At 43.9% G+C, this 19,281-nt stretch overlaps 1 protein-coding gene across 1 annotated transcript in view; it reads right to left on the bottom strand.

Moving 5' to 3' along the window:
• USP36 (ubiquitin specific peptidase 36) overlaps nucleotides 1-19,281 on the bottom strand; it is a 72,175-nt gene that overhangs the window by 37,686 nt on the left and 15,208 nt on the right. The window contains exons 6-10 of the mRNA XM_073684098.1: nucleotides 19,140-19,207; nucleotides 18,980-19,050; nucleotides 16,654-16,736; nucleotides 9,393-9,504; nucleotides 9,148-9,288 (exon numbers count right to left, since the gene is read on the bottom strand). Of these exons, the coding sequence (XP_073540199.1) occupies nucleotides 9,148-9,288; nucleotides 9,393-9,504; nucleotides 16,654-16,736; nucleotides 18,980-19,050; nucleotides 19,140-19,207 (475 nt within the window). The remainder of the gene's footprint in view (nucleotides 1-9,147; nucleotides 9,289-9,392; nucleotides 9,505-16,653; nucleotides 16,737-18,979; nucleotides 19,051-19,139; nucleotides 19,208-19,281) is intronic.

Here is a 19,281-nt window from a genome sequence, read left to right as displayed (position 1 = left end):
CCCGTCATGCTGAGGAAAATCTGTTGGATCGTGATCGGGATCCAGAGGGCTTGGAAGAGAGACCCTTTGCGCGCCAGTTGGGAGTGGGCCTAAAAAGGTAGGCTTACGTTTGTCCTGCTGTTCTGTAAAGGTCCTGTTGAGAGGAGGGTCCTGGTTGAGCGAACCGACGAAAGGATCGAAACTGAAGGTAACGTTTCCTAGGAAAGGGGCGATTAGGTCTCGGCTGAGGAAGGGAAGTGCTCTTGCCCCCAGTGGTATCAGAGATGATCTGGTCTAATTTAGACCCAAATAGTCTGGAGCCCTGAAAAGGGAGATTTGTTAATGATTTCTTGGAGGCCAGGTTGGCGTTCAAAGCCTTCAGCCAAAGAATCCTACGTATGGTGATGATATTGCTGGAGACGCGGGCTGATCAGGTAGCGGCGTTAAGGGACGCCGTAAGAAGATATTTCCCTGCGTGGGCGATCTGATCCGCTAGGTCAGCCAGATCGTCTGGGGAAGCCCCGGTGAGGATGCCCTGCCTAAGCTGTTTGACCCATGAGGAGACTGCTTTTGATACCCAAGTTGAGGCGAAGGAAGGACAAAAGGAGGTGCCAGGGGCCTCGAAGGCTGATTTAGCCAAGGCCTCAACCTGTCTATCCGTAGTGTCCTTGAGGGAAGAACCGTCTGGAAGGGACAGTACCGTCTTAGCCGAGAGACGAAAGACAGGAGGACCCACAGAAGGTGACTCCGTCTATCTGCTGACGAGGTCGTGGTTAAAGGGGTATAGCATGTCTAACTGTTTCTTTCCAGTGTAGCGCTTCTCAGGATGCTCCCATTGTTTCTGAAAGACACCATCAAATTCTGAATGGTTAGAAAAGGTGCGTGCTGGGCGCTTGATTCTCTTGAAGGTAACGGAGTAGTCCTGAGAAAGGCTCTCGTCCTCTTTAACATGCAGAGTCTGATTGACGGCCAATATAAGGCTGTCAACCATGTCCTGGACTCTAGAATATTGGTCCGTGTCGGATCCAGAGTCAGAATCTGATTCTGTGTCTGATCCGAGAGCGACCTCTGGGGAAGAGATGTGAGATGCAGGTAGCAATTTGGAGTCTGGAGAGCTGGAGGATGAGCTTGTGTGAGTCCGTTTCTGAGAACGTGCCCTCAGTCTGCCCTTAGAAGGAGGGGGCAGGGGTGCCTGCGAATCGTCCGTTTGAACGTTCGGAGCACTGGTGGCCGTGGATAGCATGGGCAAACGTTCTAGGACCTGCACCAGAGATTGAGATACCTTGGTGAGGTCAGAGACAGACTGGGACATAGCAACAGCCCACTCCAGAGGAGGGGGAGTTACCTCGTCCTGGGCGGCAGGGGGGTCTTGGGGTGCCAGCATGGTGGGAGGCTTGCAGGTCGAGCAGAAAGCCGTTGTCAGACCCACGGGCCACTTAGTACTGCAAAGAGTACAGGCATAATATGACTGTGTGAGTGGGAAGGACAGAAAGCTCCCTGGGATTGGGCATATGTGCCTAGCCAGGAATACTGCAGAGGAGGGAGCCTGTGGTGTGTGGGAGTGCCAGAGTAGGGCCTACCCGGTCTGGAATGGGCACGGTCCCGTATCCCCGGTCGGAAAGTCCGGAGCCGCGGAGACAGGAGCAGAGCTGCGGTGATAAGGCAGTCACAGAATGATGCTACCGGAGCCAGACTGAGAGCAGCGTAGAGGGGCGGAAGCTCCGATAAGCCTTCCTCCATCCCTTCTGCCTAAGAACTCAGCCGCTGAGAGGTCCCTGGGATTAAAGTGGGCGTGACTGAAGAGTCATATTGCTCTTCGGTCCTGATTGGCTGGTTTTCGGGAGTGGCGTATACCTGCTGGAAAGAGTAACACCCACCCCAAACCGCCCCCCCCCCCCCCCGACATAGAAAGCGCGGGCAGAAATGCCGCACAAAAAAAGGACAGAGAAACAGGGGGGGGGGGGGGGGGGGGGTGTTGGGCTGTGGGGGACGCCATGCTATTGTGAGTCCGAGGCCCCCGGTTCGCTTCCTGATGTCTGTGAGAGGGGGCGTAGCCAAGCGCTGCTCTAAGTGAGCGTCGGCGGGGAAATGTGATGCCCCCCTTATTATCCCAGGATTTACGGGGCCCGCTGATAGGCAACTCTGTGCCATAGCTGAGATGTGAGGGACCTGGGGCTGAGGAGGCAGCAGGGAGGGATTGTACCTTTCCCGATGACTCTTCTTCCTCTTTCCCTCTGAGGATGGACACAGGAGGTCCTCCGTGGATAGGGGGGATCCTGGTTCTTCCTCCTTCCCGCACTGACCGGTCCTGGACAGTGCAGGAGACGGTGTTAACCCCAGAATCTGGGTGAAGGTCATTGTAGTGACCACCGTCTCCCTCCCAGGTCGCTCCGAGGAGGGGGCTGGGGTGGGGAATGGGCAAGGACTGGCCACTGAGAATCACCCCGAGACACCCGAAGGTGACAGGGGATAGGTCCTGCCCAGCGGGTCCGAGAGTGGGCGATGTGGGAAATGCCACACTGCTCTCTCGGTCGCTTGAGAATGGGGATAACAGGGGACGCAGTGTTCCCTGTTAGCCCTGAAGAGCTGTATCTGAAAAATAAAGAAGAAAACATTAATAAAACACAACAGGGTTGGATCAGTAGGATCCAGGTCTACCTCCTACAGACACTAAGCTTATACTGGTGAGCTTGATGCCTGTAGGCGAGTGCATACTGCGGAGGAGGAGCTTTTTTCTTTTTTTGCCTAGTGTCAACCTCCTAGTGACAACAGCATACACTAAACAAAAACCAAAAGAAGACCCTTAAAAAATACCTTTAATAGTTTCTTTTATAAAAAAGATACTCAGTGGTACCTATGGAACAGAGTATACAAACAAAAGCAAATATATACTTTGATATACTTAAATTATCATACAAAGGAAGGGATGTAAGACAACGATCCAAAATTGCCCTAGGTCACCCTAGTAGTAGATAATAGCCCACCTAAAGGCCAAGTATTCAGTTCACCCTAAGGGTTCGAATGATGTCCCCACTCATCAGTGGGTAAAGCTAAACTCTCCCTATATCCCCATGCACACACAAGTGAAAAATATATCAAAATAAAAATAAATAAATTGCAAGGCGTCAGACACAGTGACAAGATGCCAGTCACATACAGTATCAAAAATGGACTAAATGAAAAATAGCCTGTTATACATGGCAATCGACTATACAAAATAGACTTAATCAACTATCGCCCGCAAGATACCAATCACATACAGTATCAAAAATGGACTCAATGGAAAATAGCCCGTTACACGTAACAATCACATATACAAAAAAATGGCTCAGTAAACTAACGTCCGTTTTTTGAGATATCAGCTAGTACTTGTTAAAAATATAGCTTATGGGACCTCAAATTGCCTGGGATCATGAAAGAAATAATCAATTATAATCAAATACTAGAAAATTCAAAACTTAAAGTACTAATTAAGATGTCAAAGGAAAAATACAGATAAATAAACATAATGCGAGAATAAACTTAAAAAAGGATGATTCTTCTGAGATGTCCATCAATACTCGTCAATATTATAAGCCATAGGGCCACAAAGAAATGACCCAAACAAAGATCACTAATGAAAGGTTATCGATGAATGTCTCAAATTGTAATAATCCCTCAGAAAAAATCAAAAAAAGGGAGACACAATATGATTCATAATATCCCAGGCGTCATCAAATAAGATAACAGTTATCCTCAGAAAAACATGACAAAATGTTATTAATGTCCCAGCATCCGTAGTTATGCAGCATGTCCTATCAAGGTGGTTGTAAAAATTAAATAAATGGACTTATCCTTAAGTGCATTTCTTCTGAGATGACAGATGATATATTTCAAGCAATACATGTATCCAATTGTAGTAGTCCCTCAGAAAAAATACTGTCCCAGCAACAGCAATTATGCATCAATTATCTTCGGAAAAAATGACAAAGTGTCCATAATTAATATCCCAGCATCCGCAGTTATGCAGCGTATCCTATCAAGGTGGTTGCAAAAAATTAAATAAATGGACTTATCTAAAATGCATTTCTTCTGAGATGACAAATGATATATTCCAGGCAAAACATGTATAAAATTTCTATAGTTCCTCAGAAAAAATATATATCAAGAAAAGGAATGAAGCGACCATTCATACTGTTCTAGCATCAGCAATTATGCAACAGTTATCCTCGCAAAAAATGACAAAATGTCCACTATTGACATCCCAGCATCTGCAGTTATGCAGTATATCCTATCAAGGTGGTTGCGAAAATAGACAAATGGACTTATCTTAAGCGCATTTCTTCTGAGATGACAGATGATATATTCCAGGCAATGTTCCTAGAGGGACCATGGAGATCAACCAGCCAAAAAGAACAATGGATTTCCGATAAGGGGTTGTCAACAGGTACGCCCATTCAGGTTTATCCAAAGAAAGTCCATCAAAAGATGTCCCAAGGTGATATGCCAAACATGAGGTCCCATTGACCTAGTCCCAGTCCCTACGCGTTTCACCCCCTCAGTGTGGGGTTCATCAGGGGACAGACAGTATCAGAGGAGAAAGCCCATAGTAGGTGCACAGCAAATGTGTGCTTCCATAATTCAAAAAACCGTATATAGACTAGACTAATGCACATGGTCTCTCTAAATATATACTTCCCTTAATTAGTGCCCATATTCAATCAGGCAAAACACCTGCAGTTAATAGCACGGTTACCTTACCTCCTGAGGCGCAAGCAGCGTTCCACGATACCCACCATACGCAGTTCAGTGTCATTTCCGGGAGTTACGCTAAACGCAACTTCCGGTTACGCAGACACCGAAGGAAAACAAAGGGGACTACGCAAAGTCCGTTCCTTATTATACCGGATGTTACGTATAACTCAAAATCCGGCTGCGTAGGTAACGCAATTCACGGAGAGGGGTACTCAAACTACGTACCAATTACTTGTACTCCAGTATTTTATAAACTACGATTTTAAAGGGCACACAATATCAAGATGAGGCAATACCAAACCCTCGCTCAAGTGACAGTTCTCATACTTATGGATATTGCATACTAAATAACTCAATCATATTAACATCAGTAACCAACCAAATTAAAATATGAAAAACAAAGAGGGGAAGGGATAAATAATGAGAAAAGAGAGACAACACTGATATACTCACAAAAATGACAAAAAAAAAAAAGGATACAATGACCAAAAGAAGGCTTATAGTCCATAAACTTGTTGATGACAACAGTGTCCCAGATTCACAATATTATAAATACATTGGAAAATAATTAACAAGCTGAAATTTATTAAGAAGGCTGATATTGATTTGGTCAGTGAGGGTAATAGAAAAAAACATGAAATGGCTAGATGAAACTAGAAAAACTCAATTGTTCATTAATACCTCCAGGGGCTAGGGACTAGAGCCAAAAGATCCACCTCGCCTCTCGCTGTAAAATTTTACGATCCCAATCACCTTGACGAATTGGCATATCTACGACTTCTATTGAACGAAACATGAAAGAATTTAAATCACCTCCGTGATGCAAATTGATGTGTTTAGCTAGGGGTGTATCCCTGTTGTTACGGATATCCCCCAAATGCTCTCCAATGCGGACCTTAAATTGTCTCCTAGTCTTCCCTACGTAATCCTTAGGACAAGTGCAGGTACAAATATAAACTACACCCATGCTTCTGCAATTAGCAAAGAATTTATTTCTATAAATACGTTTGGTGACAGAGCTCATAAAAGGTATCAGAGATAGATATATGTCGGCAAAAAGAGCATTTCCCACATCTAAAAGTCCCAGTAGACCTTCTGTCCAACCAAGTACCCTCCCTCCTCGGAGGTACAAAGTGACTATGTACTAATTGATCTTTTACGGATCTACCTCTCCTAAAGGTTACGGATGGAAAATCCGTAATACACTTAGCAATATCCGGATCTACCTTTAGGATGCCCCAATGTTTCCTCAGGATTGTCATAATTTTTGGATGTTGATCATCAAATGTCCCTATCAGTCTGGTTAATGAAGTCTGTTCAGATCGGTCACGAGCTATAAGTAGTGTGGACCTATCCTGTTGTAGGGCATGTGTAAATGCTTTATTTACTACCCTGCTCGGATAATCACGATCGATAAATCGACTTTTTAAATCCCTAGCCTTCGACAAAAAATCAGAAGTAGATGAGCAGTTTCTCCTTAATCTTAAAAACTGACCCTTCGGAATCCCCTGTTTTAATGGTTTAGGGTGATAGCTTCCCCAATTCAGGAGACTATTAGCCGCGGTTGGTTTTCTAAAAATCGATGACCTCAGAGAGCCTGCATCATCAATTGATAACAAGACATCCAGAAAAGCCAGTTTTTTACCACCAATTTCATATGTAAATTTTAGGCCTAGTTCATTGACATTTAGACGTTGTATAAAGCCAATGAAAGACGCCTCGTCACCCATCCAGAGGACGAGGATGTCATCGATATAACGACCCCAAAATTGAATATATGGGCCACCGATGACATCCCCGTCCCCGAAAACTATAGTGTCCTCCCACCAGCCCAGGAGCAAATTAGCATAAGTGGGGGCACAAGGGCTCTCCATTGCTGTGCCCCTGAGCTGGTGGTAGAATTTACCTTGAAAAAGAAAAAAATTGTGAGTCAACACATATTCCAATAATTCAAGGATAAAACCATTATGCGGGAAAAGATGATTGCCCCTTGTTTTAAGAAAAAACTCAACTGCTGATAGGCCTGCCGTATGATGTATACTGGAGTACAACGCCTCCACATCAATTGAGGCCAGAATGGTCCCTGGATCAACTATGATGCCATCCAATTTAGTTAACAGATCTGTTGTGTCCCTGAGGAAGGAAGGAAGGGCCGTGACAAAAGGTCTAAGCATCTGGTCAAGATATATACTCGAGTTCTGACTCAATGCATCTACACCAGAAACAATGGGTCTTCCTTTTAATGGAGGAAACCCCTTATGGACTTTAGGGAGCGCATAGAAAGTCGCAGTCATAGGGAATTTAGGAAGAAGGAAATTAAATTCACTTGATGAAATAAGGCAGTCTCGTCTGGCTTGTTGTAGAATAGCAGATAGAGCTTTGGTATAGACATGGGTAGGATCACCTTGCAGTATCTTGTAAGTCATGGTGTCTGAGAGGATATCAACACACATGGCAATATACTGATCACAGTCCAAGAGCACTATATTCCCTCCCTTGTCTGATGGTTTAATGACAAGGGAGGTATCGTTACTCAAAACCTGTAGTGCTCTTCGCTCCTCAAAAGTGAGATTGGACTTCACTCTATGTGATCTTGGATTAATTTTCTTTATCTCCTCTGTAACAAGTGAGGAAAAGATATCTATACTGCTAATCTCCCTCATAGGTGGCATTTTCGTACTCTTCAATCTCAAATCTGAGAAAGGACCTTCACCCAATCCGCGACTCCCCTCCTCTGCCAATTCTGTCAAAAGGTGAACATCTTTAAGTTCATCCAGGGAGATACCAAGTTCTTGGCATCTATGTCTGTCATTATGGGAAAAGAACTTCTTCCACCTCAGTTTTCTAAGAAATAGTTCAATATCCTTGACCCACAGAAAAGGATCGAAACGGGTCGTAGGAACAAATGATAGTCCAGCACCCAATACCCTTCTCTCCATCACTGTAAGGGTACGTGAGGACAGATTTAAGATACTACTATCAGAACCAGCATGTAGGGCAGACCGTAGTTCATAATTAACTACCGATTGTAATTCACCATCCTTTCTCGTAAATGGTATCTTGTATCCCTGTTCTCTAAAAAAGAAGAGGAGGAAGACGAGGTGGAGGGTGAAACCATAGACTTGTGTGTGCATGGGGATATAGGGAGAGTTTAGCTTTACCCACTGATGAGTGGGGACATCATTCGAACCCTTAGGGTGAACTGAATACTTGGCCTTTAGGTGGGCTATTATCTACTACTAGGGTGACCTAGGGCAATTTTGGATCGTTGTCTTACATCCCTCCCTTTGTATGATAATTTAAGTATATCAAAGTATATATTTGCTTTTGTTTGTATACTCTGTTCCATAGGTACCACTGAGTATCTTTTATAAAAAAGATACTATTAAAGGTATTTTTTAAGGGTCTTCTTTTGGTTTTTGTTGTTTAGTTTTGTACCCTGGTTTTCCAACTTTTGTTGGTTTTTGTTGGTTCGGTGACAACAGCATACACCCATGGTCCTGTGTCCCCCAATGAAGCGATAAAGAAATAAGAGTTATGGCTCTGGGAGGAAAAAAAAAACAAAAGTGCAAAAAACGGAAGATAGCCCGGGGGTAAAGAGAGCCTGTCAGTTGGATTTTGTAATGTAAAGTAAAAATATGACTATAAGTGATTACATCGATACCTTTGGTGAAAAAAATCCGCTTTGTTGTTCTTTGATCACCATGTGAAGTTTTCTGCTAATGAGGTTTCGGTGCACAGGGGCCGGACTGTACACAGGGTCTTCTGCTCCGTCTGTGATTCTTCGGCCCCTCCGCCTGCTTCCGGACAGTGAATGATTTACCTCCTCTGTATGAAATCTCAGCAGTGACCTGTCATTCAGAACCAGAAGCAGGCAGAGGGGCTGAGGAATCACAGACAGGGAGAAGACAGTACACAGTCCGGCCCCCGTGCACTAAAATCTAATTAGCAAAAAACTTCACATGGCGATTAAAGAACAAAGCGGATTTCTTCAAAATGTATCAATTTAATCTGTATTACAGCCATATCTTTATATTACAAAATCGTGCTGACAGGTTCTCTTTGAGATGCATACTGTGCGAAGAGGGGGTTGGTCTGGGTGCCAATTAAGAAAGGGTAGCTCTACAGGGACTACTGGGGCAGTGAGGGCTGAATTGTGGCTACTGCGGAAAGCCAAGTAGGTCTGAGCATTATAGAGGTGACATGCAAGCCCAGGCTTGTAGGCAGCAGTAAATTTCTATTTTAGAAACATAACTCCCAAATCATTGAGACATTTGAGTAAAAATTACTAACATTTTGGACCTATTTAGAATATGAAAACCCATTTAATACAGTTACATCAGTGAACCATTAATAGGAGCCTGAAGATTTTAGGTTTCAAGGACAATAGTTGATTTTGTCATACAAATAACCACATTTTGCAGATATACTTACTTTTACATAACAATAGTAATGTCCAGCATGGCAACTGTACCCAGAATGTACAAGAACAGCATAGAGTGCATACATTACAGGGTTACCATTAGTCTGTGACATGTATGGACGGATATTCAAAAATTCTGGGTATCCAACATCCTACAGAGGACATAAGGCAATAATTAATGTACAGCTAAAAAAGGCTTATATCATCATGTGAATCCCACATTATTCTAAAATACAAGTACATTTTAGTTTCTCACCTTGGTTATCTTGCCACCACTGAAGTTGGCAAATCTTTTAAGCGACAGTGTGAGGACATTTGAGGCTCGATGAATGCTGAATCTCTTGGTGGCAGGAACTTTCTTCTTACATCTTTCAAAGAATCAAAAAAAAAAATGGTTATAAGACATACCAAAAATGGCTGATTTTAAGCAAGTAACCAACTGATGTGCAATATTACACGTTAAAGGGAACGTGACAGATCATACATGCAGCCCGATCCACAGGCAGCATTTATCAGACATTGGCTCCATGATTTCAGCCAGGTATGTTAAAATTCTGATTGGGTTCAGGTCTGGTGACTGTGAAGGCCAGGTCATCTGGCGTAGCACCCCATCACTCTCCTTCTTGGTCAAATAGCCCTTACACAGCCTGGAGGTGTGTTTGGGGTCATTGCCCTGTTGAAAAATAAATGGTCTAACTAAACGCAAACCGGATGGAATAGCATGCCGCTGCAAGATGCTGTGGTAGCCATGCTGGTTCAGTATGCCTTCAATTTTGAATAAATCCCCAACAGTGTCACCAGCAAAGCACCCCCACACCTCCTCCTCCATGCTTCACGGCGGGAACCAGGCATGTAGAGTCCATCCGTTCACCTTTTCTGAGTCGCACAAAGAGACGGTGGTTGGAACCAAAGATCTCAAATTTGGATTCATCAGACCAAAGCACAGATTTCCACTGGTCTAATGGCCATTCCTTGTGTTCTTTAGCCCAAACAAGTCTCTTCTGCTTGTTGCCTGTCCTTAGCAGTGGTTTCCTAGCAGCTATTTTACCATGAAGGTCTGCTGCACAAAGTCTCCTCTTAACAGTTGTTGAAGAGATGTGTCTGCTGCTAGAACTCTGTGTGCCATTGACCTGGTCTCTAATCTGAGCTGCTGTTAACCTGCGATTTCTGAGGCTGGTGACTCGGATAAACTTATCCTCAGAAGCAGAGGTGACTCTTGGTCTTCCTTTCCTGGGGCGGTCCTCATGTGAGCCAGTTTCTCTGTAGCGCTTGATGGTTTTTGCAACTGCATTTGGGGACACTTTCAAAGTTTTCCCAATTTTTAGGACTGACTGACCTTCATTTCTTAAAGTAATGATGGCCACTCGTTTTTCTTTACTTAGAATTTGTATTATGGCAAGAAAAAAGTAGCTAACAGTCTATTCAGTAGGACTATCAGCTGTGTATCCACCAGACTTCCGCACAACACAACTGATGGTCCCAACCCCATTTATAAGGCAAGAAATCCCACTTATTAAACCTGACAGGGCACACTTGTGAAGTGAAAACCATTTCTGGTGGCTACCTCTTGAAGCTCATCAAGAGAATGCCAAGAGTGTGCAAAGCAGTCATCAAAGCAAAAGGTGGCTACTTTGAAGAACCTAGAATATAAGACATATTTTCAGTTGTTTCACACTTTTTTGTTAAGTATATAATTCCACATGTGTTAATTCATAGTTTTGATGCCTTTAGAGTGAATGTACAATTTTCATAGTCATGAAAATACAGAAAAATCTTTAAATGAGAAGGTGTGTCCAAACTTTTGGTTTGTACTGTATGTTTTTCTCTTAAAACCTGCAGTAGTTAAGAATTTTAACATACCTGGCTGAAATCATGGAGCCAATGTCTGATAAATCTTTAAATGAGAAGGTGTGTTCAAACTTTTGGTCTGTACTGTACTTTAAAAGGCGCAAGGAACCGAGCCACCTGCGTGACTAAATAGTTGTGTCGTCAGCCCACTGCCAATGACTGAGAGGTCTCTCTCCATACAGTCAGTGTATAATGTATGCTGTCTGGTTCAGGCAGCATGTATCTGCTGTCAGGTTCCCTATAAAGGGAATGTATCATAAGAAAAACATTATTAAAGAGTAAAGTAAAACATTTTTATTTTTTATTTTTTTAAAATCAAAATCCTTCCCTCTCCCTCCCCCCCAAAAAACGAAATCTTATGACTCTCCTCTAAATCGCTACTATGAAACACAACCACCTCTCCAAATCTAATGAACACCCGGGTCTCTTCCCATTCGCATACAGTTCAGGGGGAGGTGACCACTGATACAGATGTCACGAGTGGGAAGGTTTCATACTTTATGGATTCAGACTGAAGAGGCACAGTGTGGTAGCCATATCCAGATAACTTAAGTAACAGAGGAGCGATCACGTGACCCAGTTGCAAACCAGTATTCCTGAGCATTTAGGCAATGCAAATTTCTTAGTTTGATATTTTGGGCTGATAGAAACCGAATTACCAGTAAAGTCTAATTCTAATAACCCACCACGACAGCACACAGGAGTATATAACCCCACCCTAATAGGGACAGGAAATATGAAGAAGTTTAAAATAGCCCCTCCCACATCCTCCCTCCAGTGTTATTACAAAGGACCTTCAAATTAATTTTTATTTCTACTGATCAAGCTGTTGTAGAAATAATAAGCGGGGGGGGCATTACCCGTGCTGTCGTGGTGGGTTATTAGAATTAGTCTTACCGGTAATTCGGTTTCTATTTTCTCTAATAACCCCCCACGACAGCACACAGGAGGTATACCAAAGATCTACTAGGGAGGGACAATAGCCTGAAGGACCTTCCTTCTGAAGGCTAAATCTCCAACAGACATAAGGTCTAGTCTGTAGTGTTTGGAGAAAGTATGAATTGAGGACCATGTGGCAGCTCTGCAAATCTGTTCGATGGACGCGCTGACTTTTTCAGCCCAGGAGACAGATATCGCCTTTGTAGAATGGGCCTTGAGCTTTGCTGGAGAAGGTAGATCCTGGATCTGGTAAGCCTCCGTAATGGCCCTCTGAATCCAGTTGGCTATTGTGGATTTTGCCGCTTTCTTTCCTCTGTTTGGACCTTGTGTATGGACAAATAGGTTCTGGTCTTTCCTTCCTTCTTCTGTTTCCTGAAGATAGTGCAGTACTATTCTCCGAACATCAAGAGTGTGAAATTCCATCTCTTTTTTGTCTTTTGGGTTGTCATAAAAAGATGGCAGGATTATCTCCTGAGATCTGTGGAAATTTGAGACAATCTTAGGTAGAAATAAAGGGTCAAGTTGGAAAATTAGACGATCTTCCAGGATTCTCCGATAGGGTTCGTTGACCAAAAGGGCCTGTAGTTCACACACTCTTCTGGCTACTCTTCTGGCTGTAGTTACTGCCACCAGGAAAGCAGTTTTCCAGGTCAGCCTGTCCAGTCTTATGGTTGATAAGGGCTCAAAAGGTGGAAGGGTTAACCCTTTCAGAACAATGTTAAGGTCCCAGGGGGGAACCAGGTCTGTTACTCTAGGGTGGATGCGGGTGGCTGCTGTCAAATCTTCTCACCCACTGATGTTCCACTAGTTTTCGATCGAAGTATGAACTTAAAGCTGCTACCTGGACCTTAAGAGTACTAGGTCTGAGACCTTTGTCCAGACCTTCTTGTAAAAAATTCTAGAATCTGAGCCACATCAGCCCTATGAGGGTCTGGGCGAGTGGGTGCACACGACCTTAAGGTTTTCCAGATATAGTACATGGTGTTAGTTTTCCTGCTCTTCTGGAGAGTTTTGATGACTTTCTCTGAGAGGCCTCTTGTTTTTAATATCAGGAATTCAGAAGCCAGGCAGTTAGGTGTAGTCTCTCGGGATCCGGATGGTGAATCGGTCCCTGGAGAAGGAGATCCTTGATGGGAGGAAGGATTACAGGGCGCTACACACTCAGACTGGTTAACGTTCCGAACCAACTTCTTTTTGGCCAGCGAGGGGCCACTAGGATTACTCTGGTCCCTTCGGTCCTTCTCTTCTGTAAGGTTTTTGAAAGGATAGGTAATGGGGGAAAGGCATACGCTAGTTTGAATTCCCATTTGTAAGCGAATGCGTCCACGCCCAGGCAAGAGCAGTTTGGATCCAGGGAGAAATATTGAGGTACTTTCATGTTCTGGTGTCCGGCGAAGAGATCTACCTGTGGATAGCCCCATCTCTCGACTAACATCTGGAAGACGTCTGGGTTTAGGCTCCACTCTCCTGGATGAATCTTTGTTCTGCTTAAGAAGTCGGCCTGGATAGTGACTGAACCTTTGATATGAAGAGCAGACAAGGATAGATGTTCTTCGGCCCAGGAGAATATTCTTGCTGAGATTGCTTTTAAGCTTTCGTATCTTGTGCCCCCTTGTTGACGAAGGTGGGCTACCGTGGTGATATTGTCTGAAAATATCTGAAAGTGAGATTTCGGGACCAGAGGCTCTGCTGCTCTGAGGACTTCCTCTACGGCTTTTAGTTCTCTGAAGTTTGATGAGTGTTGGCTCACCTCTTTGGTCTATATACCCTGGAATAGCTCTTGGGAGACCATGGCTCCCCATCCCTTTTCGCTGGCATCCACCTTTATGGTTACTAGCGGATTCTGGATCCATGGTACTCTGTTCAGATTTTTTTCGTTCAGCCACCAGAATAGAGAGAACCTTACTCGTGGTGGTATAGGGATTCTCCTGTTCAGAGACCGTGGGGATCCGTCCCAATTCGTAAGGATGTGGGTCTGTAATGTTCGGGTAAGCGCCTAAGCCCAGGCCACCATCTGAATACAGGATGTCATAGACCCGAGGACCGACATGGCATCTCTTAATGATACCGATCACCTGCTCTTTAGGACATTGATTTTTGCTTTTATCATGACCTGTTTTTGTTTAGGAAGGAATGACATCTGGCTGTGGGAATCCAATAGTACTCCTAGAAATGTTTTTGTCATGGAGGGAACCATCTATGATTTTTTTCTGGTTCACTAGCCAGCCCAGAGACGATAGGATCTGAGTGGTCAACTGTAGATTTTCTCGGAGTACTGGTACTGAGGACCCGATTAATAACAGGTCTTCGAGGTATGGTACTATTGAAATGTTCTGACCCCTGATATAAGCCATGACTTCTGCCATGACTTTTGTAAATATTCACGGGGCTGATGAAATTCCAAATGGGAGAACACTGAATTGATGGTGGACTATTTGATCCCCCTGAGCCACTGCGAATCTTAGGAGCCTCCTGTGAAGTGGATGTGGTAGTATGCATCATGGAGGTCGATTGTGGCCATGACATGGTCCTGTCCTATCAGGGGGACCGTCGACCTGATGGATTCCATTTTGAATCATTGGTAGTGGATATACTGATTCAGTGGCCTTAGATTGATTATAACTCTGTGTGAGCCATTTGGTTTTTTTATTAGGAAGAGTCTGGAATAATGTCCTGTGCCTCTCTCTCTTGTAGGAACCAGGGATATCACCCCTGAGGACAATAGGTCTGTAAGACCGGATATCAGGGTGGCCTGACGACTCAGAGGAGAGCGGTGTTAACCTTATCCTCTATGGAGGAGAAATTTATTTTTACTCCGAACTAGACAACCCTCAGGACCCATGGGTCTGAGCAGATTTCTTTCCACTTAGGATGAAAATTCGAGATGCAGCCCCCGACTGTCCTGACGTCATGGTCTGTTCCGACGTTGGTTTTGGGAGAGAGAAAGATTTTTGCCTCCTCTACCTTTTGGGTAGCTCCATCGTCCTGTTTTGCTTTTACCCCTATATTGAGGGGTCTGTTCTTGGGAGGGACGAAAAGGCCTCTTCCTCACATTCCTAGGTTGCGGGAGGGCCTTCTTGTCTGAGGCCTTCTCTAGAAGATCTAGGGCTGGCCCGAACATGTATTTCCCCTTAAAGGGGATGGAACACAACTTCATTTTTGATGCCACGTCGCCGTTCCAGGATTTCAACCATAGGGCCCTTCTTACAGAGTTTGATAGCCCAGATGCTCTTGCCGCCACTCTCACGATTCTGCAGAGGCGTCTGCTAAAAACCCCATAGCTTTCTGTATAAGCGGTAGGGATGCCTGAAACTAGGTGTTCCTCCAGTTGATCTAGCCAACGAGCCATTGATAGAGCTACGTCCGTAGAGACTGCGTTGGTGCTTAAGGGTGTTGCCGAGGTCTCCCAGGATTTTCTGAGTAGTCCCTCCATTTTGCGTTCCAAGGTGTCTTATAATTGAGAGGAATCTTCAAAGGGCAGTGTGGTTTTCTTTGCTACTCGTGCAATCTGGATATCCACTCTTGGGACTTCAGACCAGCATTCTGCCATCTCATTGTCTGCAGGAAATCTATCCCTTAACTGTGTAGGGGTATTTAATATCTTTTCTGGAGATTCCCACTCCTCTAAGACTAAGTCTCTAATACTCTGGTGTATAGGAAACACCATTTTTTTCCTGGAACGTAGCCCCCCAAACATCTGATCTTGTACTGTTTGGGGCACTTTTTCTTCCTCGATCTCCATAGTTCTCCTTACTGCCATGAGGAGTTCCTCCAAACTATCTGATGGAAAATAATATCTCTCTCGTTGGGAGTTATCAGGGGCTGGACTTGGTTCATCTTCCTGCACTATTTCCTGCATCTGGGAGATGGACTACCAGTGCCATACTTACTGGGACCGGACCAGCGCTGGGCTCTACAGATGCAGAGCGAGAAGCTTCAACAGACATGGTTTTGTCCTACCAGTAGATGTCTTCCTGTCCAGAGCTCCTTTTATGGGCGACCGGACCAGCGCTTCCCTCAGTTTAGAGGGCTCCTCCCCCGGTGTCCAGGTGAAGATTCCTGATCACCGGCGGCATTCTGCTCTTCTTCCCCCATAGCTTTTTTTATGCGGTTCACAGTGGACCCCAAACTGCCGGAAGTCCGAAGTCACTTCTGGCGCAGCGGCGTGTGCTCCACATCCTGGAGCCGGCATCGCCCGCGCATCCAGCGGGGGAGAGGAGGAGGAGATGGACTGGAGAGCTCAGAGAGGCCTCCGGTCAGAAGAAGATCCTGCAGACCTTGCCCAAAAGTGCGGACTGCAGGAGGGGGTCCCGAATCCAGAGGAGACGGGAGCAGCGCCCTGAGGAGGTGAAGTAGAGACCGCTTGATCCTCTGCTGCCCAGCTAGTAGCTTTCCCCCAGTGCCTGTCGCCGGCTCAGCACACCGGGGATGACCTCTTCATCCCTGATAGGGACAGGAAATAACACTGGAGGGAAGATGTGGGAGGGGCTATTTAAACCTCTTCATATTTCCTGTCCCTATTAGGGTGGGGTTACATCCTCCCGTGTGCTGTCATGGGGGGTTATTAGAGAAAACCTATATAAATATTCTCTTTTCATTGATTTTAAATCAACATAGGTTTACAATGCTTAGGCCCTTGATCAAATTATTCCTGATTGCAAAGGGCTACACAAAAGGTTTACTTTTATAAGAATGTTGCTAATGAAGCCAACCATTTATAGACCTCTTACTTTGCACACATGTAGGCATTTTCTCCATTTAAAACATCCGATCTTACAAACAGCTCCAGGGCACGAATTATGTTTGCCGAGTGCTGTAAAAGAAAAAAAAAAAAAAAAAAAAAAGAGAACACCTAAATTAAAAAACAATAAAGAAAAACAACATCTCACAATAAGAACAACTGCAAAATACTAAATTCAATAGACATTTTGGAACATCTTGTGTACAAATGAACAGAATGGTGGATATTGATTATTACTTTCTCTAGTTTAAAATTAGCCCAAACAAAAGATGCCCTACAGTTGTCACTGTGGTCCAAACATTTGGGCCATCTTGCCAGACACTGTTCTTCCTTCAGCTGCCTGGTAATTTCCTTACTTTAAACTATTATTTGGTTTACCTTTTCAAAACTGTAGTGAGGAGCAAAAACTGCCCTAAAGACAAAATCTAAAGAAAGGAATTAATGCCATTTTTTGTGGGTACTGAAAAAGAATTCTCATGCATTTAGCTTAGTAAATGTCCCTCAATATTTTTAAATCCAACTACTAATGTGAGGATGCAGACATGACAACCTTTAACCTACTCTTAAGCACCACAGGCTGCCTGTCAAACCATATTTCGGCTGACGGCTATCTCCCCCAACTCTCTAATACAAAGGAAGCTCGCTCCACCGAGCGCTCCAGTGTTCTCCATTAGAGAGTCGCTACTAGACATGTCTGACAGTGGTTTATCTCTGGCTGGCCTTGTGAAGACAGATGTGAAAGAAGAGAGGGGAGGTGGAGAGAGAAAGAAAAGAAGCAAATGGGAAGGTGTATTGAAATGAAATGTTTGGCCCACACCATGAAGCACCGAGCGACGATCCCTTCAACTCTCCTGACAATCATCTGCTTGGGGACTCCATACACATTAGACTGTCAGTATAACTGATCGATATTGGTGATGTTAGTTTAAAGCAGGGGTGCACAACTTGTGGCCAGCGATACCCTTCTGTGTGGCCCTGAACCATCTGCATGTTGTTTGATCACATGTATTTTCCATGTCATGGCAAAAACCAGTGGTGTGTAGCACTGTATGGACAGGTAATTATGCATGGTGTGCTCTGTGGCCATTTTTGGGCAAGGAATATTTTGGCAGAGTCTAGACTCCAATAGAACAGCAAGGAGTTGAGGAGGTTAAGAAATACTGCTATGTTCATTGTAGTTTATGGGAGAAGGGAAACACTCCTTTTTCGGTGATTGGCATACACTACAATGTATAGCACTGAATGTACACCCATAAGATAGGTGGCATGGAACCAGCACCTATTAAATATTTATGCACATAATCTCAATATGCAGTAAATGTCTCAGAAGATAATACTTTGGTAATATTGCAGCCCACGGGGTTGGATCGATCTGACTATGTGGCCTTTAGACCCAAGAAAGTTGTGTACCCCTGGTCTAAAGTGTATAGGGGCTTTAAAGCCATGCTGAAAAGTATTTTAGTAGGGGAGAAAGATCTTCCTTCACAGTTATCACTGGCATCATGGTGAGCTACTTTACAATTTGACCGCTTGCTCTAAGCAAGTGCATATCTGCGAGTACTTGCTAAGAAATTAACCTTCCATTTGCTAGTGTATTTATACTAATCATGTGAATCCTGGATCCACAATCAGATGTGATGGATTGCAAAGTCTGAATATTGGATATACCGCATGTACTGTCTCAATTGTTTCAGACCAATCCCATAACTATTCTCCTCTTTTCTGGTACAGTAAGCTATTGCCAATTGGAGTGACTACTTAGAGTATACCGTCCTTGGTTCAATATAGTTCTTTAAAAGTAGCAGGTAACTATATATACAAAAGTCTCCTGAGAAGTACGGCTTGAAGTAGAGCATGTAAGAGTATTGTGATGACATGAACTACTGTTCCCCAATAGTCACATTTTACCAGACAGATGCTCATGCTACAATGCTTATCTGCTAAAGACAGTCAAAATGCATTTTTTACTTCTGAAAAAGCATTATATCATATCACTTAGTGTTAAAACTTTGTTTAGGGCAGCGGGACACACTGTTTTTTCCCCGCAATAATGGATTTAAGCCTGTGCGCTTGCGAGTGTCATTAGTGGCAGTGACAAGGCAATTTAGCATAAGCTGAGAACTTCTCTCATCTGGCAACAGACTGTTTCCTCTTACATTCTAGGTGCAGCTATGAAGCTTTTAAGATTCGTGGCAGTGCCAGTGGAACCTTAGAGCATCTTTAAAACAAAGAAACCCCCTCAAAAAAAAAAAAAAAAGTTGACAGCTTTGGTGGCCATAAAATAAATAAATGCATATAAAGGAGTTAAAAATTACCCGTATCTCCAGTGCAATGTCCAAATATGGGTCAAATGTGTCAGACACGCTCTTACAAACTGAGCATTTTACTAAAAGATAAAGTAGAAAAAAGTTTAAATATATTACAACTAGGATTCTTTTTTTTCAAAAGTATTATGTAAGCCATTTCCTCACTCACCTCTAGAGCGAAGGTAGCCTCCAAATATCTGATGAACTAAAGTTGTTGCTTGACTTTGGCGGTCCAGCCTAGGGAGAAAACAACAACTCATGCGGCCATTCTTTCTTTCAAAAGAACTTTACAACAAAGTAGATTCAATAAA

Source organism: Phyllobates terribilis, unplaced genomic scaffold (genome assembly GCF_046119375.1).
Source record: "Phyllobates terribilis strain yellow unplaced genomic scaffold, ASM4611937v1 Scaffold_5__5_contigs__length_657084704, whole genome shotgun sequence".
In the NCBI taxonomy this organism is placed as follows: Eukaryota; Metazoa; Chordata; class Amphibia; order Anura; family Dendrobatidae; genus Phyllobates; species Phyllobates terribilis.
The sequence above is the reverse complement of the archived record's forward strand: the minus strand, read 5'-3'. Positions and strand labels throughout refer to the sequence as shown.